The following is a 25,298-nucleotide window of genomic DNA, read 5'->3' as shown; positions in this document are numbered from 1 at the left end:
AAGTTATAATCTATGTAAGACATGTATTTTCATATATTTATATATGTTAAATAAACACACACACACACACCCTCCAAGCAACAGTTCAGTATTTGTGGCAACTTCATGTAACGTAACTACCACAAATGATGATTTGGTTATTTTATTTATTCAAATAAAAAAAAGGAGAAAATTTCCTGAATCAAATGTGTGTATAAAGAGGAAACTATATTTCCTTAAATACTTAAATTTACTTGTTTATAGAACTCTGAAACTACTTAAGACTGTTTTTACTTGTTAAACTTTGAATAGAAAATATTTGCAAATATGTGAAATATGTAAAAATAAACAGTTTTGCTTTTAAAAAAAGAATGTGTGCAGATAAAATCATTTCCACTAGAAGGAGCTCTAACATCAGTAATAAAATTTTTCAGCTAACACCGAAAGGATTTAAGCAGGATTTAAGGATTTAATCAGACTAAAATTACTGATTTTTCTTATTGAAAATTAAGTTTCTTGTTTAAGTTCTGCTGCCACATTTAAAACACAAGATTCTTTAAAAAAAAAAAAAAAGCTTCCATTTAATACATATGAAGTCCCTCTATAATAGGTACTCGTTATCACCTAAGACTGCTGCGCCCTCAAGAGGTCACACTTGTTAGTATCTGATCCAGTTAACTCATAACTGCCTAAAGGACTGTTTTAGAACAGTCTAAAGATTAATCCTATTTAACCTGAGTTAATTAAAAAATTACCATAAAATAATGAGCAAGTTACTTCTCACTGAGCCCATTCTCTCACCTGTAAAAACGGATAAACATGGACACCTTGCAGTATGTTTAGAGGATTAAATGAGGGAAGAAAAATGGGAGAAGTGTATGCACTTGTGTCCTAGCACATGGTTGGTGCTCAACATATGTTGTGTTCTCATTTCCTTCCTGACTTTTACTTTGTTGCTCACTAAACTGTTATAAAATGCACTGAAGATATTCTCCTGTTTTTAAAAAGAAAAATAGGCCAAAGCTTAAGCTTGGAATCTACAAAAGTAGCAAAAAAGGAAACATTTCAAAATCAAGCTAATGATTAAAAAATGTTTTGTGATTCCAGCACAAAAATCCTCCAAATTTTTATAAACATGCTATCAAAGTATCAAAAGATTTTTTAAAAACAAATTTTGATAAGACTTGTATACGCAAACTGAGTAAAAACCCTATTAGATACAGAACATTCAAGAAGGTGGGTGATATACTTTAACCACATCGATAGTCTTTCATAGGGGACTATTTAAAAATATGATAGATATTAACTATTTTATTGGTTTGAATAACCAGTGAGTTAAAATACACAATCACATACTTTGCTTGAGCAGTCTCAATTAAAACTTGTTTCTTGCCTATTCATAGTAATCTACTACTGTCTTTACAATTGTAAGACAGGAAGCCCTGATTATACCACAAACCATGAGAAAAAAACACCATTAACTATCCATCAATAATAATTCCTCTTTCCTAAAATGTCAGAGCATACTGTAATCACAGGACATTAGAGAGCCTGTAGTCCATAAATGACATAACACCCATCTAGTCTGTGCTGTCTGATGCAGTAGGTCACTAGCCACTCAACACTTGCGGCCATCAAGTGCTAAGGCCATCAAGTGCTAAGAACGTGGCTAGCCCAAACTGAGATGTGCTACAAAGGTAACATGACACAGGAGATTTTGAAGGCTCCGTTTGAAAAACAGAATGAAAAATCTTGTTAATAATTTTTGTACTTATTGTAAGTTCAAATAAAATTTTATATATTGACTAAATAAAATATCCAATTACTTTCTCTTTCTCTTCACTTTTTAAATGTGGCTACTAGAAAATGCAGAATTACACATGTGGTTCACATTTGTGACTCATCTTATTTCTACTGGGCAGCACTAATCCAATCACCATGAACAACAGCCAAACCTGAGAGCCACGTCCATTTCCTCAGCCTGCAGCACAGCACCCAAAACAGGCTGGACATGGATGGCATCACCAACCCTCACACCCACGTTCTTCTGTGCCACTTCACTCAGGCCAACCTTGCCTCCAGGAAATCCTGCCACAGGCCAGGCCGTATAGACCTGCCCAGAAGAGAGGAAACAAAAAATAAGAAAATACTTATTTGTAAAATATCATTAATTTATAAGAAAGAAAACTAAGCACAGTCAAGTACATGGCTCTGCAAAACACAAGTCTTTGCCCCAAAGGAGATACTATGAGATACAAACGACAAAGAATTATTGAATTTGAGCAAGTTCTGGGAGTTGGTAAGGACAGGGAAGCCTGGCCTCCTGTAGTCCATTGGGTCACAAAGAGTCAGACATGACTGTACGACTGAACTGAACTGATAAATATTACACCTTTTTTTGTGAAGATTAGGGGTAATCCCACAGGGAAAATGGTGGAAGAACTGAGAGTTGGTTTTAGGAAAAGAGATAAGACCTTAACAGGTGATAAGAGGAAGATAAGAAAAAATACTGAAGGTAAACTAACTGTAAGGTAATTCAGTCTGGAGCATAAACTACATCTAGGAAATAGGGACGGACCAGCACAAGAGCTCCATGGGAACCTGGATCTCATCAGACTTATGTTCTAAGGGAGAAGGTTTCTAGCTCCAGATTAGTGGGCTGAGCTTATGCATTTATAGTCTTCTCTTCCACAAAACACACTAAAGGATTTTTTACAGTAAAAGTCCAGGACAACAAAAGGAATGGAAGACATGCCATCAGCAGATATGAGATTACAAAATATTTCCAGGGGACCCCACCGGTCGGGAGAACACTGACTGATGAAGCAGCAGCAGAAGACATGTCAGAGGCAGAAGAAAGCCAAGCTGCCAAAAATGACTCAAGAAAAATCCTGGACTTAAAAGAGTTTCAGGTATGATGAATGGCTGCAAGGACAAACGGAGGGTGATCAAATATTTATATACAAAACAAATGACCCAAAATAACATTTTGTGAGGAAATACAACTCACAGACAGCAAAATATAGGGCTGTTAGTGTGTCACTACTGCTGGGGGAAACTCCACATCATGACACTTAGGAGCTACAACTCCCAGGGTATCATAGGAACGAGAAGTTTATACAGATGTGAGGGTCTTGTAAGATATAGCTTTTCAATTATCACTGCTTGTGTTGAAAATAAAAAACATCTCAAATATTTCTAAAGTAAGGAAATGAAAAGGACTCTTACCTCCTGCTTTCCATCCAAACTGGTAAGCAACACTGGTCGACCGATACAAATATTTGCAGACTTCATGGTATTGAGTCCAAGTTGAACAAGAGAATTCTGGAATGCTTTAGGAACTTTGTCATCTACCAAGAAGAAGAAAATTATTTTCACAGTATTCTGTAACTGAAGTTAAAGCAAGATTTCTTTTGGACTAAATAAAAATCCTTAATCTATATTACCACATGAATGCACTTACCATACCCAGGAGAAACTATTTTTCGAACCCTCTTTATTTTAGCAGACTTAAAATCAAACCTTTGTGAGGTTACACTGACAATATGAATGCTAACTAAAAAAGGCTATTTTATGGGTAGGTATTAGTTTTCATTATTCTTTTTAAGTCTCTAATTTCATTACTAACTGAACATACTTGCAATAGGGCTTTTCATACTTGGATTCTGAACTTCTCCGATTACAGATTCTAAGTTGATTTGGCTACTAGTACTGAAAGGCTTAAACTGGGGAAATGACACATAATCTGGCTCTACAGGATTAAGTTATGTTTCCACTTCTGACCCACAGGACAGCAATCAGACATTTTCCTTTCTATTCCCAAGAACACACAGATAATAACAACACAGGTCTTGTTCCTTAGGCGAAGACACGCTGGCTCAAATAACCATTAATGCTTTCAACTTTTGGCCAGAGAAGGGCCTGCAATTCAGTCCAGTTACAAAACCTCTGAAAATGATGGGCTAACATCTCCACCTCTGCCCACCCACTCCCTCAGGCTGCACATCTGGTTAGCTGCCCCTCCTCTCATCTCCCAGCACCTTATATTGTCTGATACTAGCACTTATCATCATAACATTCATTTATTTCACAATTCAACTTTCCTTTAAACTATATACTGCTTTGGGGGCAGGAACTGGGTCATACTCATCTTTGTAAACTCCACTGCCTAGAAGTTCATTAAATACAGAGTTCGTCTGCATAATAAATATCCATGATAAGAATGGATGCAGTAGACAAGTATACAGTATTTTTCTTTTCAGCACAAAATCCATGCTAGCACTTATGATGCCTGTCACAAACTTTATTATAAAACTTATTATAGTCACATATCATAATCAGAGAGCTCTGACTAGTATTCGTGTTCCTTCATAATCAGAAAAACAGACCTTTTGTAATTAAAAAAGAAACTAAGTCAACAAAAGCAAAACCATGAGGTCTGATTTACATCATTTTTTGCAACTGCAAAGTAACTTTCCAACACTTTTATTTTCCCTCTGTCATTAGATGAACAAATAGAGAAAAACAAAGCATCTCCCAGGGCTAAGATTAACAGGATTGACCATAAAATAAATGTTTTTTATAATGAGAGACTGAAAAGAAATTCAACTCTTATGAGCACCAGGTCTCTTACACAGTTTACGCATCAGTAACAGCAAAGTGTCCTGTTTGATAACCTCGTAATGTTCAGTTTCTGCCAATTCCCTCTTCCTTATGAAGGAAACCTCAATGAATTACCCTTCCCTCTTCATAATTACCTTGCAGAAGTACTCAGTCCCTGACAAGATTTTAAGTTTTCTTTCTCTCTTCCCTCCATCCTACTCTGAACCAAGATTTGATAAATCACACACTTCTCAAATACTTCCATTTCTCCCCACCACCAATGGATTCAAATTTCCATCCACTGGCCTTATTTTCTAATACATTTCCATCATATTACCTGCTTACAAACTGTTAACCGCACAATTCCCTTCACCAGTCCTCATTCCTCCAATTCTTTATATCTCTACATCCACACATCCACTTCCCTACTAATTTATTGAGCACCTTATGTGCAGATTAACTAATGAGATGGTAAAGGTAATTTCAAACAACCATCTACCCTTCATATGTACATTCAGCAAATAGCACGTGCCCACTCTAAGGCAAATACTACAATAGGCACTGGGGATACAAAGTGGACAAAAGCAGACACAGTCTTTGTCATGGAACATACAACTAATAGAATGCAAACTATTAAACAATCACTAAATAACTGTGTAATTATAAACTAAGATTAATGCAATGAAATAACAACTAAGAGTGCTAAGAAAGCCTATAATGTGGGATCAGACCTAACTCAGAGGAATCAAAAAAATTTTTTTTTTCAAGGAATAATGTTTAAACCCACCTGAAGGAAGAGTAAAATTAACTAAATGAAGAGGGAAAAAAAAAAACAATTCTCACTAAAGAGAACAGCATGTACAGAGATCCTTGACAGAAGCGAGCACTGTGCATCTGAGGGGAAAAGTGTAGATAGAGGGGTGGGAGACAAAAGAGAGCCACATAATGAAGGTCAAGATCACCTAGGGCAGTGGGCTGTATCAAGTTCCTGGTCTTTAATCTGAGAGTAATTGGAGGCCAATTAGTAGAGAAAAGCAGAGTTGTGACAAGATTTTCATAAGACCATTCTGTCTGCAGAGTGGAAAAGGAATTGGAAAAGAGCAATCAGTGTAGTAGTCCAGGTGAGAGAGGATGGTGTCTGAGATTAACGTTGAAGCAGTGGGAAGGGAATGCAGAAGTCTAACATGGGAAAAATTTTAGCTAGTAAACTGGACTTGATGGTGGACTGGATAATATGAGATTTAAGAAGGGGGTGTCATGGGTGAATCTGAGATTTCTGAATTTTACAGTGAGAAAGACTGAACAGAGCTCATTTCTTTTGTGGGACTAAGTACCAGTTCACAAGGTCGGTCCTGACGTATCTTTGAAAAATTCAAAAGAAGAGGTATAGCACAGTGCTATATTCAAAGTGGGGACCACGAATTTAAAAAAAAAAAAAAAAAGGAACCCCATTTATCACTGCATCAAATATAATAAAATATCTAGGAATAAATTTAACCAAGGAGGTGAAAGACTTCATAATCTGAAAACTATAAGATTCTGATGAAAGAAATTGAAGACACAAATAAATGGAAAGATACACTGTGCTCATGAACTGGGGAAGAATTAATACTGTTAAAATGTCTATACTATCCAAAGCAACCTACAGATTCAGTGCAATCCCTATCAAAATACCAGTGGCATTTTTCACATAAGTAGAGCTAAGAATAGCCAATGCAATCTTGAGTAAGAACAAAGCTGGAGGTAAAACACTCTCTGATTTCAAATTATAGTAATCAAAACAGTATGACAGTGGTACAAAAATGGATACATAGATCAGTGAACAGAACATAAAGCCCAGAAATGAACACACACATATATAGGTAAGTAATCAATGACAAAGGAGACAAGAATATATAATGCGGAAAAGACAAACTCTTCAGTCATTGGTGTTGGGAAAACTGGACAGCTACACGCAAAAGAAATGAACTGAATCACTTTCTTAAAAAAAAAAAATTCAAGATGGATTAAAGACTTAAATGTAAGACCTAAAACTATAAAACTACTAGAAAAAAACAAATGCAATAAACTCCTTAAAGTTAGTCTTAGTGATTTTTTTGGATCTGTCTCCTGAGGCAAAGGCAACAAAAGCAAAAATAAATGAAAATATATCTAACTAAAAAGCTTTTGCACAATGAAGGAAACCATCAAACAAAACAAAAAGACTGCCTACTGAATGAAAGAAGATATGTGCAAATGACAACTTGATATGGAATTAATATCCAAAATATATAAAGAACATTTATACATATATATTGAAATATTACTCAGCAATTTAAAAAAAGAATGAAATCTCGCCATTTGCAACAACATGGAAGGATCTAGAGGATATTATGCCAAGTGAAATAAGTCAGAGAGAGACCAGTATCATATGATTTCACTTACACACGGACTCTAAAAAACAGAAACAGAAACCAATTCATAGATACAAAGAAGTGTGTTTCTGAAATGGGAGAAAGGTGGGGGTGGCTGAGCAAGAAGGGGAATAAGAAGTACAAATTTCCAGTTATAAAGTATTGAATAAATACAGAGAATTAACACACAGCATAAGGAATATAGTAAATAATACTATAATAACTTTGGATAGTGACAGATGATTACTAGACTTCATCTCGGTGATCGTTTCCCAATGTATTTAAAAGTGAATACGACTTACATCTGAAACTAATATTGTTAATCAACTATATTCCAGTTTAAAAAAATCATGGTCCACGAACTCTTTGTTCATGATGAGGTACTTACCTCAGAAAATAGTAGCATTTAGTAGTTTTTACTGTAATTTAACAGAGTAATTTTACATCTGTTGAATCTAATAAAAATTTATTTTTTTAATCTTATTTTTCCAGTAATTTACTTTTATTGTATTTTACAAAAGTGCTGATCTGTGACATGTCGGGAATTTTTAAACCTTCCCTACAGAGTGTGAGAAGCACTGGTCTAGAAGACCATTGAATCAAGACTCAGAAACAAATTACAAATATAAATCCAAACATAATAAGTGTGTAAATGGAAAACTCTGGGCACTGGATGAACTTGCCAAAGGAAAAAAAAATTTTTATATAGAGAAAGAGAGTTTAAGGCTAAGAATAAAGGAACTTCTATATTTGATGGTTAGGTGGAAGAAGGCAGCCTGCAAAGGAAACTGATGAAGTGCCAACCAAAAGAGGGAGAAAAACTAGGAGAGCTTGATGACATTTAAGTCAAAAAAATAAAGTATTTCAAGAAAACAGAAACGGCTGGCAATACCAAAAGCTGCTGAGGTACATAAGCAATGAAAACCATCCACTGGATTTACCAACCCGGAGATAATCAGAGATCAGGGAGAGGGCAGTTTCCAAGGAATCCTGGGATGGATGTCAAAAGGGAATGGCCTGAGGAATAAATGAGAGCTGAGGAGGCAGAGATGGCTCCATTTAAGAAGTCTGGGAATGGAGGGTGTGGAACTTTTAAGATGAAAGAGAGTACCAACAGGTTTAAACGCCAATGGGAAAAATCCAGTCGAAAAACGGATTGAATACGCAGGACAGAGCAAGTTGTCCTCTGATCCTAACATAGACTGAAAACACTATGTCAACTGAAAGACTGTCTTTGGGGTCTTCAACAGAAATAAATAAATTTTTGCCACGAGGTCAAGCCTGCTAAAAGCTATACCAATTAAATGTTCTTCCAAGTCAAGGTTGTTGGGATGTAGCTCGATGGCTTTAGAGTCAAACACAAGTGGACTCAAGTCTCTGCCATTTAGTTAGTACCTGTGTAACCTGGGGGCGAATCGCGTTCATTTTTCTTTCTCTGTAAAATGAGCGTAATAATATAGTACTCATCTCCCAAAACTCTGAGAAGAGTAAATAAGATATATACCTGAAATACCCAACCTACTGCTAACACTCGCGCACAATTAACAACTATTTATTAAATACCAGAACCTGTGTGGTAAGGGAAAAAAAGCCACCTTTCGGTTTTAAAGGCACCTTAACGTCTCTTAGAGAGGACGAATCCACAGTTACACAAATGGATTTCAGAGTTTTCATATACTATCCTCGCTAGATACGATTTTGCAGTTAGAGATGACGTTAATCTTAACGCAAAGCTGCTTCAAGTGCAAATTCAAGGCAATTTTCAAAAAAAGCTTAACTAAGACACTGATAAGTCATTTCTGCCTAACTTCTCCAGTGCAAGGGCGACTTCGGGTATTTTACAGACTACTTTGCGCTCTCACAATTCTGCATCGCTCAATTTTTAAAAACCTCTACACCTCAAGGCAGAATCGCTAGGTTTTCGGTCCTCTCAGACGGCGCCCCCTCGGCCTCGGGTCTCCCACTCAGAACTCTTTACCCTTTTCTAAGAAGTTAATCACCACCAGAGTCCCGGCCGCCACGGCAGAAGCTGTGGCCCCTGCAGGAAAGGAAGCAAAGGATGCCGAGAAAGAGCCATTCTCGGCGCTTTGGTTTAGCCGTTTTCTGTTCTTCTTGGACGACATGATCCGTAGGCAGCCTGAGAGAAGCAGCGGTAAAGCCGGCTCAACGTGCGCGCTTCTCTGACAGAAAAACTTCCGGGGCAGAAGCCAGCAGGGCTCTGTCCCGAGCCGTAATCCCCTGAGTGCAGCGCAGTAAGAGCAGAAGAACCGAGCTTCTTCAGAATCCGCTGTCTTTGAAGAGTTCCTGAATGGCCAAGGAAAACAGATTAGGTGAACGGAACGCTCTTTTCGATTGTAAAATCCTTAAAAAGAGGACTTTTTCGTATATCCGCCGCCTTCCTTAATCCTGAACAAATCTCTGTTAAATTAAACTGGGGGTGAGGGGGCGGTGTTGAGGTGGGTTGGAGTGGGAGGGCAGTGGTGGGAAAGTTTCTCCCGCTTTCCTGGAGCCGGTCGACTGGACTTCGCCATCTCCTCTGCGAAGAGGTAACGCCTGCTCAACTCTGAGACTGGCTGGGCGGCACTCTTCTAAAAGTTACGGTAACTCCCGCTTCCAGATCACGCGGGTTGAGTGCTAAGGAGCGTCCGCGTGGGGAACGGGCCGGCGCCAAAATGCCGCCACTCCTCAGGGCGAGCTGTCAGCGTGTGGTGCTGGCTCTGGCCCGCCGCGCGGTGCTCGGCGCAGGGCCCCGCTGGTCCGCGGGCGGTTCGGGTTGCGCTCGGGACCCCCCTTTCGGAGCTGAGGAGCTGCGGGGAGAGCTGGACAGATTTGGAGGCGTCTCCGTGCGCCTGGGGAGGCTGTACGCTCTGGACCGCCTGGACCCGATCGCCTTCCAGAGGGCCTTGCAGGGCAAGTGCGCCTGGTGCGAGGCTCTCCGGGCTTCTCAGTGTTTCTCATGAAGTAACCGCGGTGTCCCCACCCCTGAGTCGCGCTCGAGGGAACGAGAGGGCAGGCGTGACCCGCACCTGTTTTCTGCCTTTCGTTCTTGTGACCTTGGCGGGGAGGTCTCTGAGGCGGTTGGGGTGAAACGGTTAACGAGCTCAGACTCTGGCATCTGCAGCCGTTGTTTCAGGTCTTCTTTCTAGTGTGTAACCTCGAGCCAAGTTGTGTAAACCACCATTTTCTCATCCGTAAATCCAGGTAATAGGAACTGGTGGAATTGCTGAGGGATGAAATGGATAACGCGTATTAAGTGCCTCGCACAGTTTCCGCCACATACTTACCGCTTATTAAATGTTAAGTTATTATTGTTTACTGACATTTACCGACCCTTGGTTCTGCCGGGCACTTTGACCAGGACAAAACTGTCGCATCCTAGTATAGGTGGTTTCCAGTGAATAGGCTGGGAGAGGTTTGAGTGGTCGTATTTGTACACAGGTTGGGTCAGGAGCTGTGGAGACTGTGAACTAGTTTGCGTCTGTTTCACAAAAAGCTGGTTGCTTTTTGTAATTAACCGGGGAGATTGATGGAGTGGTTTCAGTCTTTGGTAGGAAAACTCATCACTTTTGAACTTTGAGTCCACTGATAGGAAAGATAACTTGGATAGAGGAGACCTCACTTTGAGAGCCCGTAATTTGGTGGAGCAGCCGGTTTTTCAAGCTGCCCAAGGGTCCTTACAATCAAATTGAAAGCGAGGCATGAAAATTCCTCTTCTCTCATTAAGAAGGAAACTTCAGAATCTTTATCCTGTGAAGCAATATGGGAGTGAGCATCTGTGGAAATGTAATTGAACTAGTTGTTGTAATCTTTAACTATCTTCATTTCGAAACTATTTACCCCTTCACCTTATTTTCTCTCCTCCTCAGGAACAATTGTTAACTGCCAACAGGGTTAACGGTAGGAGAATCAAACCTGTGTAATATGTGTGGGTAGACACAGGTGTTTATTGTACACATTTGTTACTTGTTAGTGGTTAAAGCTCTACCTCAATCAGGAAGGCAAAGCAGAAAGTGGGTTGGATTTGGCGTCACATCCAGGTTTCAGTCTTCCCTGGTGGCTCAGCTGGTAAAGAACCCACCTCCAACTTGGGAGACCTGGGTTCAATCCCTGGGTTGGGAAGATCCCCTGGAGAAGGGAATGGCTAGCCACTCCAGTATTCTGGCCTGGAGAATTCCATGGACTGTATGGTCCATGGGATTGCAAAGAGTCGGACACGACTGAGTGGCTCTCTCTTTGACCAGGTTTCAAGTCCCATGTTCTGCCACATGCTTAACCAGGCATTAGGATAACCACCACTGAAAATATCTGCCCCTTAGGTTGCCAGCTCTAGTTACTTTACTGGATAGGTGTGGTGATCAAAGATAAATTACATGAGACTAATTTATAAACTCTGAAGTCTTACATTACATACTTTTTAATAAAATCCTAGTACACTCACTAAGTGCTGGATACTGTTTTAAGGACTTCAAAATTATTAACTCATTTAGTCCTTATAACCTATGAGGTAGGTACTATTATTATCCATGTTTCAAAGATGATGGTACTGACAGATTAACTTCTCCTGGCTCTAGAATTTGTTCTTGCTGCACTATAAGAACCATTGCTGGTTTTTTTGTTATTGAGTCAAACAAAACTGAATGATGTTGCCTGTAAAAAGAAACTGAAATAAATAATCTGAGAAGAAAGCCTGATAGGAAGTCTAAATCTGTTCTTTCTTCTCAAGCAAATAGAACTAACTGTATATAATGTATTAGCAATAGTTGTTTTGCCGCTTTGGACGTGAGGTCTATTCTTTTTACTGTTCCTGTTATAAACTAAATTTAGGTGAAGACATATTTGTGTTGTTAAGCTTCACAAATATCTGTGTGAGTGGGGAAATAATGCTGATTCTGATCTTTGCTATGCCACTCACTAGCTTTGTGACTTTACACAGCCAGTCATTTAATAAATGTGAATTGAGCCCGAGCATAAAATCATGTTAACCTGGAGGATTGCAGATGCACAAAATACTGTGTGTGTGCATGCTCAGTCATGTCCAACTCTTTGCAACCCCATGGACTGTAGCCTGCCAGGCTCCTCTGTCCACAGAATATTAGGATTAGAAAAATGAATGACAAAAGATGTCATTAGGCATTGTGTAGTAAGTTCTAGTAAATCTATTAGAGGAGTTAAGTTCACATTTGGAAAGCATTTAGGGAAAGCTTATTGTCAAAAGAGGTGGTATGTGAACTCACTTGGAAGGATATATTTGAGCTAAGTAATGAGGGACAGGAGGAAAAATTAAGGTTTATTAGCAAAAAAGGGGGAAAATTTTTTTAAAATGATTCTTAGACTTTAAGCATTGGAGCCAGAAGTATACCAGTAAATAAAAACTACTTGAGGATGGCTATAGGAGTCAGTTTTGAATACAGGTATGAAGTTTGAAGCAGCAGCTTTCAGAATATGAAAGCAGCTGGAGAGCAGCAAAATTCAGTGTTCAGTGAGATCAGGACTGGGCAAGTATCATCATATAGTTAGCTGAAGCAGTGGGAGTGGACAGATTCTCGAAGTCAGAGTGTGAAGATAAAAAATAGTAAACAAGTGGCCTCAGCTTTTTCAGAACTTTTTTTTCATGAACTTTCAGAGCTTCAGCTTTTTTCCTTGACTGGAGTGATTGGAAAGGAAAATTGGGAACTTCCCGTGGTGATCAAAATCTTCTGTAATCCTGACTGGAATGTGGACTACACAAGTGAATGCATAGGTCACAACTCAAATGTTCGCTTGGGGTTTATGCATTTCACTTTATGTAACTATGTCAGTTTTTAAGAAGATAACAGAGAAAGTTCGAGATGAGAAGAATGTGACAGGACCCCATAGCCCCAAATCAAGAAGTCCATTAGGGTCCCAAATTGTTTGTCACTGTGTCAGTCACACTGACTTTGCAAGAGTAGAGAAACAATGGTCCTTAACAGGGAGATGCTTACCCCAGAGGCTGTGGAAGAGGAGGGAATGGAATCTAACCATTAAATAAATGATCCAGTCTTTTCCACTCTCTCCACACACATTTTGTAGGATTAATGTAAAGACTGAGATGGTGGATAGAGAAAGGGATCTGAGAAGTTTTTGTAAAATTGGTTAAGTATTCATTTCTTCACCTATAAAGTTAGCGGTGACCATACTTGCCTTTTGTGTTGTGAGAACTTAAAATACTGTATCTAAAATGTCTGGATTTTAGTAAGGGCCAGATCAAATGTTAGCATCTTTTTCCCCCAACTCAATCTTAAGTATCAAAGTAAGAGAGTTTAAAGTCAAAGACCAAAAATATATTTTAATGTTTGTCATGGTATAATTAATAATAAGGTAAGATTACAAACAACCTACACGTCCAAAATTAGGTTAGTTAAGTAATTTGTGGTACACCTAAATGTATGAGGAAAATTATACAGTCATTAAAAATGTTCGTTAAAGAATTTTAATGGTAACAAAATGTCTATAATCTATTGTAGAAAAAAGAAACATGTTGTAAATTATATGTGGTATGTCAATTCCAAAATTATATTCATGGAAAAAGTGTCAAAATTTTAAATTTCTCTGTATGGTAATGTGAAGTTTTGATTTCTTCATTTTATTTTCAAATTTTTCTAGAACTACCATACATTATTTAAAAGGAAAGTTAATTTTTAACCACCTCAAAATGTATAAACCAAAAAAACCACATACATATTTGAGACAATAAATAAAAGCCCTTGGTAATCATTTATAAAGACTAAAACTCATTGTTAAAAAGAACAGCATTGGAACAGTAATTTATTTAAATAGGTTTGTGCATTCTACAATTATTGAGCACCAATTGTATGTCAGGTATTGTCAGATGATGTATAAAGATCATCACTATATTGACTTCATTTTTAAGAAATGGTGGGGAAATTATGCTGCTGATGTATGTTAACAGGACATTTATGGGGTCCCCCCTCACCGCCTCCACCACCACCCACCAAGTGGAGCTTAAACATGACTTACTGGAGGGAGTGACACCCAGAGATGAGTTTTAATTTATTCCAGTTTTCTCTCTGGAAAATATTTATAGATGTCTGTTTTCTGCGTTTCAGCTGCAGTACAGAAATGGAGATCAGAAGGTAAAGTAGCAGTGTGGCTGCACATTCCCATCCTCCAAAGTCGATTTATTGCCCCTGCCGCTTCCCTGGGCTTCTGCTTTCACCACGCGGAATTGAATTCATCTGTGCTGTCTCTGTGGCTGGGAGATGGGCCCAGCAGGTTACCAGGATACGCTACACATCAAGTGGGAGTGGCAGGTCAGTCTCAAACTGAAGATAATCAGAATCAACTGTTAGAGGGCTACCTCATTTCTTCTTACAGCTGAAAGTGAAGTCGCGCGGTCGTGTCCGACTCTGCGACCCCATGGCCTATAGCCTGCCAGGCTCCTCTGTCCATAGGATTTTCCAGGCAAGAACACTGGAGTGGGTTGCCATTCCCTTCACCAGGGGATCTTCCCGACCCAGGAATTGAACCCGGGTCTCTCACATTGCAGGCAGGCTCTTTACCATCTGAGCCACACTTTATTCATGTGGAATGAATAATTTGATTAAATGATTATCTTCCTTCCAACTGGAGCTAGTACTTTAAAGAGATGAAGTTTGCCTTATGAATCAGCAGAGGGCAGCACAGAGAACAAGCAAGTTTAGTTTTCCAAAGGATATGTTTGAACGTGTTTTACACAGACATTTGAACTTCACTGCTGAAGGAGGAATAGTTAATTGGGACCCAGGAATAGATCATTTCATTATGGTACAGCATGTTAGTATGAATTGTGTGATTTAATAAAACTGTAAAGTTGAATTTAAGGTAAAGCAAACCAGTTTCTCAGTGATTTGAACATGACTTTTTAAAAAAATTTATTTACTTTTTAGATTGCATATATATGTGTTAGTAAGGAAAATTACAGTATTATGTTGGTTGGCCATTACTTCTTAAAGATATTTGACTTAAGGAAGTCATTGTGCCAAACAGTTCTGTAAAATAGTATAATTTAAATAAAGAATTTTGAAGTCAGTGGTAAGCTTGAGTGCTTTAAGACAGGAATTCTCAAATTGTGTGTGCACATGCTTACACACTCGTATCTGACTCTCTGACTCCATGGACAGTAGTCCGCCAGGCTCTTCTGTCCATGGAATTTTCCAGGTAAGACTATAGAGTACATCAAAATCACCTGGAGGGGTTGTTGAAGCAGATTGCTGGATCCCAGCCTCGGGAGTTTTTAATTCATTTGATCTGAGGTGGGGCCCGAAAATTGCCGTTCAAATAAATTCTCTGCTGCTGCAGCTGCTGGTGTTGATGGTGGTTCTCTAGGATGACCCTTTGAGAACAAGGGTTAAGAAAACTCTCAGGTTTTCAGAAAAATGAAAATAGGAAAGAATCCTTCTAATTTATTACAAGGCAGTAATGTGTATTGTAATTTATTAATAATAGCATCATTTACCTTCATATAATTAGTAAGTTTTAAAAGGTAGTTCTCATCTTCAGAGTCTTCTAAGGAGTTGTTCAAGGATTTCTAGTGTTTTCTCTGTCCACAGTCTCACTACCCTGTAGCAAATAGAGGCAATTCAGCTTTCCATTCATCTCTGCTTCAAAAGATCCCTTGAAAATTTGATGACAGTCTTACACTGATTAAGAAAGACATAATTATCAGCTCATTGGTACAGACTTTCAAATTAGAGTTTCCAGTTAGTACTAGAGAATTGGTAATACATGCATAAAGAATCGTCTATGAAGAACTTGTTTATAACTAAGTACTATATATTATGGTTAAGATATGCCATAGGAGTTTAGGGGATGAGAGATCTGGAACTTGACCAGAGTTTGGAAGAATAACCAGGATTTGAAGTGGCCATAGGGGTCAGAAGATACTATAAGACATTTTTCTAGAAAGATACAGTTTTTTAGGTGAAGAGAAAATAGTTGACATTTTTTGTTAAAAGCTACAAGATGTAGCTCGTTAAGGAAGTCAGAACATACCACCCTCAAATATGCCAAAGTGAAGACAATTGAGAGAGAGCAGGAAGGGCTCTCTGCCTGACCCTTTCTACCTAAAAGCAGGGCATAAATTTTTTCTGTCATAAAGAGGAGAACATTATCACCAGAGATGGGAAGTTGACATTGAGATAAATCTGTACAAACCTTATGAAATAACAGGTAAAAAAGGTGTTAATCACTCAGTTATGTCTGACTCTTTGCAACCCCAGGAACTGTAGCCCTCCAGGTTCCTCTGTCCTTGGAATCCTCCAGGCCTGAATACTGGGGTAGGTTGCCATTTCCTTCTCTAAGGGATCTTTCCAACCCAGGGATCGAACTGGTGTCTCCCACAGTACAGACAGATTCTTTACCATCAGTACAAACCTTATGAAAACAACCATTATATTCTGCTAGTTTCCCCATATAGTAATTCCTCGGCACTTTTTTTTTTTTTTTTTTTTTTTTTTTACCGTTTACCGCCCCCTAGAACAAAGCCCTCTTTCTTTTGTCATTTCTGCACAATTTTTCCCTCTTTCCTAGAATGGTATATAAGCCCCTGGGTCTAAACACTTTGAGGAGGTTTTCATTTCTGTGGAGACCTCCACCCAGACCACATGGTAATATTAACACCAAATGAAATGTACATATTTCTTATCCATTAATCTGTCATATGTCAATTCAGCTCAGGTCTCAGACACAAAGCTGAAGTGAGTAAAGGGAAAAAAATCTTTCCTCCTCTACATTGCAATGGAGTGAGCTATGGCTTTCCTACTGTCTTCAAACAGCAAGCTTCTATCTGCCTCAGAGCTTTTAAACCTACTGGCTTCTCTTCCTGCAGTGCTCTTCCAGAAGGCTTTGTCTATTGAGCTCTTTAGAGCTGAAATATCTCCTCAGAAAAGTTTCTGACCTTCCTGCATAAAATAGTCCTCCCACCTGCCAATCTCATCATCCTTTATCCAGCTCTGGTTTTTTTTTTTTAATTTATTTATTTGGCCATGCCAGGTCTTAGTTGCAGCGTGCGAAGCCTTAGTTGTGGCATGTGGGATCCAGTTCCCCCACCAGGGATCAAACCCAAGCCCTCTGTATTGGGAGCATGGAGTCTTAGCCACTGGACCACCAGGGAAGTTCCCAGCTCTGTTTTCGTTTGTAGAACTTAACACAATTTGAAATTATCATGTCCTTAATTGTCCCCACAATAATGTGAAGTCCAGGAAGGCAAATATTTTATCTGTCTTGTTTACCTCTTAATCCTCAGACTAAACACAGTGTCAAGCTTCCCGGGTGGCACAGTGGTAAAGAATTTGCCTGCCAATGCAGGAGACACAGAAGACACAAGTTTGATTCCTGGGCCAGGAAGATACCCTGGAGAAGGGAATGGCAACCCAATCCAGTATTCTTGCCTGGGGAATTCCATGCACAGAGAAACCTGGCAGGCTGCAATCCATGGAGTTGCAAAGAGGTGGATACAACTGAGCATGCTTGCAAAAATACAGTGTCTGGTATAACCTAGGTCCTCAATAAATATTTCTTGAATGAATGGTTGGATAGATCTTCAAATGGTAATGTCAGCCTTCTGAAAAGGCAATTGTGTGGTGAAGGTACAGTATTGGACAGCGAGAGTACCTGCTTGTGACCCAGAAAGAGGACATCAGTTTTAAGGCTTTGAGAAGTTGGGCACTCAAAATTATACCACACACAGGATTTTTATTAAAAATAGTATAGTACCTGTCTAGTCATCATAATACAATAATTGAATCCCTAATCTCTTTGGGTTTCAGTTCACTTCAGTCAGTCACTCAGTCATTTCTGACTCTCTATGACCCCATGAACTGCAGCATGCCAGGCCTGCCTGTCTATCCCCAACTCCTGGAGTTTACTCAAACTCATGTCCATTGAGTTAGTGATGGCATCCAACCATCTCACCCTCTGTCATCTCCTTATCCTCCCACTGTCCATCTTTTCCCAGCATCAGGGTCTTTTCAAATGAGTCAGCTCTTCACATCAGGTGGCCAAAGTATTGGACTTTGAGCTTTAGCATCAGTCCTTCCAATGAATATTCAGGACTGATCTCCTTTAGGATGGACTGGTTGGATCTCCTTGCAGTCCAAGGGACTCTCAAGAGTCTTCTCCAACACCACAGTTCAAAAGCATCAATTCTTCGGTGTTCAGCTTTCTTTATAGTCCAACTCTCACATCCATACATGACCACTGGAAAAACCATAGCTTTGACTAGATGGACCTTTGTTGGCAAAGTAATGTCTCTGCTTTTTAATATGCTGTCTAGGTTGGTCATAACTTTTCTTCCAAGGAGCAAATGTATTTTAATTTCATGGCTGCAGTCACTATCTGCAGTGATTTTGGAGCCCCCCCAAATAGTCTGTCGTTTTCACTGTTTCTTTGGGTTTATTTAGCTTCTATGTTGTGACCAGCAGAGGTCGCTCACATTGTGTTTAACAGTGCTGTTTTTGGCTCATGTTTATAGTGAACTAGGGAAAAGTTCCAGAGAAGGCAATGGCACCCCACTCCAGTACTCTTGCCTGGAAAATCCCGTGGATGGAGGAGCCTGGTAGGCTGCAGTCCATGGGGTCTCAAAGAGTCGGACACAGCTAGCTGAGCGACTTCACTTTCACTTTCATTCATTGGAATAGGAAATGGCAGCCCACTCCAATATTCTTGCCTGGAGAATCCCAGGGACTGTGGAGCCTGGTGGGCTGCCATCTGTGAGGTCACACAGAGTCGGACACAACTGAAGCGACTTAGCAGCAGCAGCAGGGAAAAGTTTGATTTGTGTAATGACAAATTAACAAAAACTAAGAGTAGATTTTCTTGGTATTTCTTTGGCATTCAACTCAAGTAAAGTCCAGTTAAATTATTTGTTTTTGTTGTTAAGTTGCTAAGATATTTCCAACTCTTTGTGACGCCATGGACTAGAGCACTTCAGGCTTCCCTGTCCTTCACTGTCTCCTGGAGTTTGCTCAGACTCATGTCTTATTGAGTCAGTGATGTCATCCAGCCATCTCATCCTCTGTCACCCCCTTCTCCTCCTGCCCTCAATCTTTCCCAGCATCCAGGGTCTTTTCCAATGAGTTGGCTGTTTGTGTCAGCTGGCCAGAATACTAGAGCTTCAGCATCAGTCTGTCCAATGAGTTTTCAGGGTTGATTTCCTTTAGGATTGACTGGTTTGATCTCCTTGCAGTCCAAGGGACTGTGAGGGTCTTTTCCAGCACTACAGTTCAAAAGCATCAATTCTTTGGTGTTGAGCCTTCTTTGTGGTCCTATGCTGACACCTGTACATGACTACTGGAAACAACCATAGCTTTGACTACACAGACTTTGGTCAGCAAAGTGATGTCTCTGCTTTTTATACACTCTCTAGGTTTGTATAGCTTTCTTCCAAGGAGCAAGCATCTCTTAATTTCATGCCTATAGTTGCCATCAACAGTGATTTTTGAAGCCCAAGAAAATAAAATCTGCCACTGTTTCTACTTTCTCCCTAGCTGTTTGCCATGAAGTTATGGGATGGGATGCCATGATCTTAGTTTTTCGAATGTTGAGTTTTAAACCAGCTTTTTCACACTCCTCTTGCATGCTCCTCAAGAGGCTCTTTAGCTCTTCACTGTCTGCCATTAAACTGGTATCATCTGCATATCTGAGGTTGTTGATATTTCACCCTCAATCTTAGATTCCAGCTTGTGCTTCATCCAGCCTGGCATTTCACATGATGTACACTGTATATAAGTTAAATAAGCAGGGTGACAGTATATAGCCTTGACATACTCCTTTCCCCATTTTGAACCAGTCCATTGTTCCATGTCCAGTTCTAACTTGTTTCTTGACCTGCATACAGATTTCTCAGGAGGCAGGTTAGGTGGTCTGGTATTCCCATCTCTTTAAGGATTTTCCACAGTTTCTTGTGATCCACACAGTCAAGGGTTTTAGCGTAGTCAGTGAAGCAGAAGTAGATGTTTTTTTGGAATTCCCTTTTTCTATGATCCAGTGGATTTTGGCAATTTGATCGCTGGTTCTGCTGCCTCTCCTAAATCCACCTTGTACATAATGGAAGTTTTCAGTTCACATACTGTTGAAGCTTAGCCTGAAAGATTTTGAGCATTACCTTGCTAGGATGTGAAATGAGTGAAATTGTATGGTGGTTTGAACACTCTTTGGCATTGCTCTTCTTTGGAATTGGAGTGAAACTGACCTTTTCTAGTCCTGTAGCCACTGCTGTTTTCCAAATATGCTGACATGTTGAGTGCAGCACTTTAACAACATCATCTCTTAGGATTTTAAATAGCTCATCTGGAATTCCATCACTGCTACTAGCTTTGTTTGTAGTAATGCTTCCTAGGGCCCACTCAACCAATTATAGTTTATATTTTCTAATAGAAGCCAACATTAATGTTAATTATCTCACTTTGTGGTTTTCTTTCTTGACTTTGAAGTGCTAAAATGGGATGTTTAAATTTCAGAGAAAATTCTTCTTCCGTTTGTTGCATATATCTATCCCCTACTGTATTGTATCTCTAATATTTATTATCACCTCACTGACGTGACTTAGCAGCAGCAGCAGCATGTTCTATATGAGCTTCCCAGGTGGTGCAGTGGTAAGGAATTCACCTGCCAGGCAGGAGACACAGGAGATTTGGGTTCAATCCCTGGATCAGGAAGATCCTCTGGAGTAGGAAATGGCAACTGACTCCAGTATCCTTCCCTGGATAATTGCACGGACAGAAGCGCCTGGTGGGCTACAGTCCATGGGATTGCAGAGTAGTACACGACCAAGTGACTGCCATCACCAGGTGGCGCTAGTGGTAAATAATCCACCTGCCAATGCAGAAGTAACAGAGGTTCTATCCCTGGGTGGGAAAGATACCCTGGAGTAGGAAATGGCAACCCACTTCAGTATTTTTGCCTGGAGAATCCCATGGGCAGAGGAACCGGGTGGCTACAGGCCATAGGGTCGCAAAGAATCAGACACTGCTGAATCACCTTAGCTTACACACATGTTCTACATAATTTATTTTTCATTTGTAACCTTCTCGTACCAGCCTCAGAATAAGAGCCTCATAGTGATAGGGCGTTTTGTTCACCACTGTATCCTTGTGGTTCAGTTGCTAGGTTGTGTCTGATTCTTTGAGATTGTATCCTTAGCAATTGGAAAAGTGCCTGACACAAAAAAAGATCTCAATTCATATACTATAAATATAGAACCTACATGTATTATATATAGGAGCTCAATTAATATTGAATGAATGGATAGAAAATATATTTTTAACAATATCTTCCTACATTAAATAAATACAAATAATGTTTAAATTATAGCCTTTAAAGAAAATGCAGATCTTTACATGAAAGTTGTTCAGTAGTGTCTGACTCTGTGACCCCATGGACTACAGTCTGTGGAATTCTCCAGGCCAGAGTACTGGAGTGGGTAGCCTTTCCCTTCTCCAGGGTATCGTCCCAACCTAGGGATCAAACCCAGGTCTCCCATATTGCAGGCAGATTCTTTACCAGCTGAGCCACAGGGAAGCCTAAGAAAACCAGAGTGGGTAGTCTATCCCTACTCCAGCAGAGCTTCCCGACCCAGGAATTGAACCTGGGCCTCCTGCATTGCAGGTGGATTCTTTACCAACTGAGCTATCAGGGAAGCTCTGGATCATTAAAGTTGTCATTTTATTTTTGACCTAGCATTACCCAAGGACAGAAAAAACTAATTTTTGTGTCCCTAATATCTAGCAAAATGCCTAGTGTGCTGGGCAGTGTATATGTTGAATGAATAAATCAAAGAAATGGTCTAGAACTTTGAAAATATAAACCGTTGATTAAAAAGTATTCTGTAGCAACACATTGGTAAGTTATAAAGTTATGTACATAATGTGATAAGGGAATTTAAGTGACTTTAAGGAAGAAATTTTGAACTGAATGTTGAGATATTTGAGATTTGGATCATGTTTATACATAGTGATTCAAGGAATAAATATCAGAATGGAAAAATCAATCCATTGATTCAATGGATATTTTTAAGCACTTAAAATTGGACACTAAATGCTTAATAGAAAGAATATTTTGACTGTATCATCAGGAATAGATGATCTAGAGAAGGAGATACAAATGATTATTCTGTAAGATAGCATATGTTAGAACCATCGTTGTTATTTTCAGCCATTAGAAGACCCAAGATAACTGAGCAACTGGTTTCTTACTGAAGTTAACTCCAAATGAATGAGGTGGTTATTTGAACTAGGCCTTCAGATGATCACAGGTAATAGTGTGGGAGTAATCTGAGGTGAAGGAAATTCATATTTCTCGATTATCTTTTTCCCCCAACAGGAGCTGTATTTGATGAAAATACTGGAAAAATACTGGTCGTCCAAGATCGAAATAAAGTAAGTTGCTTCTTCTTTATAGTTGCTTTCTAAATGTTTACTTCTGTGTAGAGAAAAATAATGTGTGGAAACTTTGATTTGCTTAAAAAATTATAGATTTTTTAATTTACTGCAGTCAGTATTTTTATTGACATATAGTTGATTTACAGTGTGTTAATTTCTGCTGGGTAGCAGTGATTCAATTATACATGCATACACATTTCTTTTTTGTCTATTCCATTAAAGTTTATCAAAGGATATTGAGTATAGTTCCTTGTGCTATAAAGTAGAGCCTAGTTGTTTATTCATTCTATGTATAAAAGCATACATCTGCTAACTCCAACCTCCATCTCTCCACCTCTCCCCCAACCGCCTCCCCTGTGGCAACCACCAGTTTGTTCTGTATGTCCATGATTCTGTTTCAGTTTCATATATCAGTTTGTATCATATTTTAGAATCCACATATGAATGATATCATGTAGTATTTATCTTTCTGACTTTACATAGTGTGATAATCTCTAGTTCCATTCATGTTGCTGCAAGTAGCATTATTTCATTCTTTTTTTTCCCCAGAGATTATTTAATCTTTTGACTGTGGTGGATCTTCATTGCTGCATGCAGGCTTTCTTCAGTTGTTCTGAGCAGGGGCTACTTTGCATTGTAGTGTGCAGCCTTCTCATTGAGGTGGCTGCTCTTGTTACAGAGCACAGGTCCAGGTGCTCAGGCTTCAGTAGTTGTAGCATGTTGCAGCTTGCAGGCTCCAGAGTGCTGGCTCATTATTGTTCCACACGGGCTCAGCAGCTCCACAGCATATGGGACCCTTCAGTACCAGAGGTCAAAACAGTGTCCCTTGTATTGCAAGACAGATTCTTAACCACTGGGCAACCAGGGAAGCCCTGTCTTGTTCTTTTTTTATGGATGAGTAGTATTCTTTTATGTGTATGTATATGTACCACATCTTTTTACAGGTTTTTCTATTAAATGGTAGCTTTGGTGATACAGAATTCTATTGTATTTTCTGTTGACCAATCATGATACAACAGTATTAAGTGAGTAATAGTTACATAATCACACCTGTAAAATATTTTGATCAGTTTTCAGTCAATAGCCAGACAAAAAATAAAAGATAATTACAATTGCAAGCCATAATGGGAACATGATTAATCCAACAATAGAATAATTACATACATAGAATATGTAATTACATACAATAAAATAATTACAATAATTGGGGGGTGTCAAGCAGAGTGATGTGGTAAGTGAAAGTGCATACATGCACATGTTTTCATTGACCCAGCCAGTGTATGTCTTTTGTTTGATACACTTAATCCATTTACCTTTAAGGTAATTATTGATATATATGATCCTATTACCATTTTCTTAATTGTTTTGGGTTTATTTTCTGTAGGTCTTTTCCTTCTCTTCTGTTTACTTTCTAGAAAGTTCCTTTAACATTTATGGTAAAGCTGGTTTGGTGGTGCTGAATTCTCTTAACTTTACTTGTCTGGAAAGCTTGATTTCTCCATCAAATCTAAGTGAGAGTCTTGAATTCTTTTTCTGGAAGGTTGCCTATCTCCACTTCATTTAGTTGTTTTTTTTTGGGGGGGGGGGGAGGTTTATCTTGTCCCTTCCTCTGGGACATAAATTTCTGCTTTTTCATCCTGATTAACTTTCTTTACGGTTTTTGTTCTAGCTCCCATGAACTGTGGTTCTTCTTACTTCTGTCTTGCTCTGGTGGGTAGGGCCTTGCTCATAAATCTTTTATCCAATTATCTGCTTATGGGTGGGGTTGTGCTCCCTCCTTGTTAGTTGTTTGGCCTGAGGAGACCCAGCCCTGGGGTCTAAGGGCTCTGTTTTTGCTGTTGTTCAGTTGCCCAGTTCTGTCCGACTCTTTGCCACCCCATGAACTGCAGCAGGCCAGGCCTCCCTGTCCCACACCATCTCCCAGAGTTTGCCCAAGTTCATGTCCATTGCATCAGTGGTGTCATCCAGCCATCTCATCCTCTGACACCTTCTTCTGCCTTCAGTCTTTCGCAGCATCCAAGGTCTTTTCCAGTGAGTCAACTGTTCGCATCAGGTGACCAAAATATTGTAACTTCAGCATCAGTCCTTCCAGTGAATATTCAGGGTTGATTTCCTTTAAGACAGACTGGTTTGATCTTCTTGCTGTCCAAGGGACTCTCAAGAGTCTTCAGCACCACACTTCAAAGGCATCAATTCTTCTGCACTCTGCCTTCTCTATGGTCCAACTCTCACAACCATATATGGTCATTGGAAAGACTATAACCTTAACTATATGGACCTTTGTCAGCAAAGTGATATCTTTGCTTTTCAACACACTATCTAGGCTTGGCATACCTTTCATGCCAAGAAGCATTTGTCTTCTGATTTCCTGACTCCAGTCCCCATCCGCAGTGATTTTAGAGCCCAAGAAGAGGATGTCTTTTACTTCTTCCATCCTTTCCCCTTCTACTTGCCATGAAGTGATGGGGCCAGATGCCATGATCTTAGGTTTTAGGGTATTTACTTTTAAGCCGGCTTTTTCAATTTCCTCCTTCACCCTCATCAAGAGGTTCTTTAGTTCCTCTTTGCTTTTTGCCATTAGAGTGGTATCATTTGCATACATGAGGTTGTTGATGTTTCTCCTGCCAATCTTGACTCTAGGTTGTAACATCCAGCCTAGTATTTCCCATGATGTGCTCTGTGTATAAGTTAAATAAACAGGGTGACAACAGACAGCCTTGTCACACTCCTTTCTCAATCCTGAACCAGCCAGTTGTTCCATACACAGTTCTAACTGTTGCTTCTTGACTTGCATACATGTTTCTCAGGAGAGAGGTAAGAGGTCTAATATTCCCATCTCTTTGAGATTTTTCCACAGTTTGTTATGATCCACACAGTGCAAGGCTTTAGCATAGTTAATGAAACAGGTAGATGTTTTTCTGGGAAT

General features: G+C 39.4%; 2 protein-coding genes across 6 annotated transcripts in view; one reads left to right on the top strand and one right to left on the bottom strand.

The window, feature by feature from the left end:
• The window catches only part of AFG2A (AFG2 AAA ATPase homolog A), a 330,482-nt gene extending 320,972 nt beyond the window's left edge, over positions 1–9,510 (bottom strand). For 4 of the 5 annotated variants that reach the window (XM_065905059.1, XM_065905061.1, XM_065905062.1 and 1 more), the window contains exons 1-3: positions 8,953–9,510; positions 3,208–3,329; positions 1,935–2,092 (exon numbers count right to left, since the gene is read on the bottom strand). In XM_065905059.1, the coding sequence (XP_065761131.1) occupies positions 1,935–2,092; positions 3,208–3,329; positions 8,953–9,097 (425 nt within the window). In that variant the 5' untranslated portion in view covers positions 9,098–9,510. The remainder of the gene's footprint in view (positions 1–1,934; positions 2,093–3,207; positions 3,330–8,952) is intronic. The other variant, XM_065905058.1, reaches the window with a different exon arrangement.
• A 107-nt stretch (positions 9,511–9,617) lies between these two features.
• NUDT6 (nudix hydrolase 6) overlaps positions 9,618–25,298 on the top strand; it is a 67,555-nt gene continuing 51,874 nt past the window's right edge. Inside the window, exons 1-3 of the mRNA XM_065905066.1 lie at positions 9,618–9,884; positions 14,063–14,266; positions 22,314–22,369. Coding sequence (XP_065761138.1) covers positions 9,647–9,884; positions 14,063–14,266; positions 22,314–22,369 — 498 coding nt within the window. The 5' untranslated portion in view covers positions 9,618–9,646. The remainder of the gene's footprint in view (positions 9,885–14,062; positions 14,267–22,313; positions 22,370–25,298) is intronic.

The sequence above is a fragment of the Muntiacus reevesi genome, chromosome 13, assembly GCF_963930625.1.
Source record: "Muntiacus reevesi chromosome 13, mMunRee1.1, whole genome shotgun sequence".
NCBI classification, from domain to species: domain Eukaryota; kingdom Metazoa; phylum Chordata; class Mammalia; order Artiodactyla; family Cervidae; genus Muntiacus; species Muntiacus reevesi.
The sequence above is the reverse complement of the archived record's forward strand: the minus strand, read 5'-3'. Positions and strand labels throughout refer to the sequence as shown.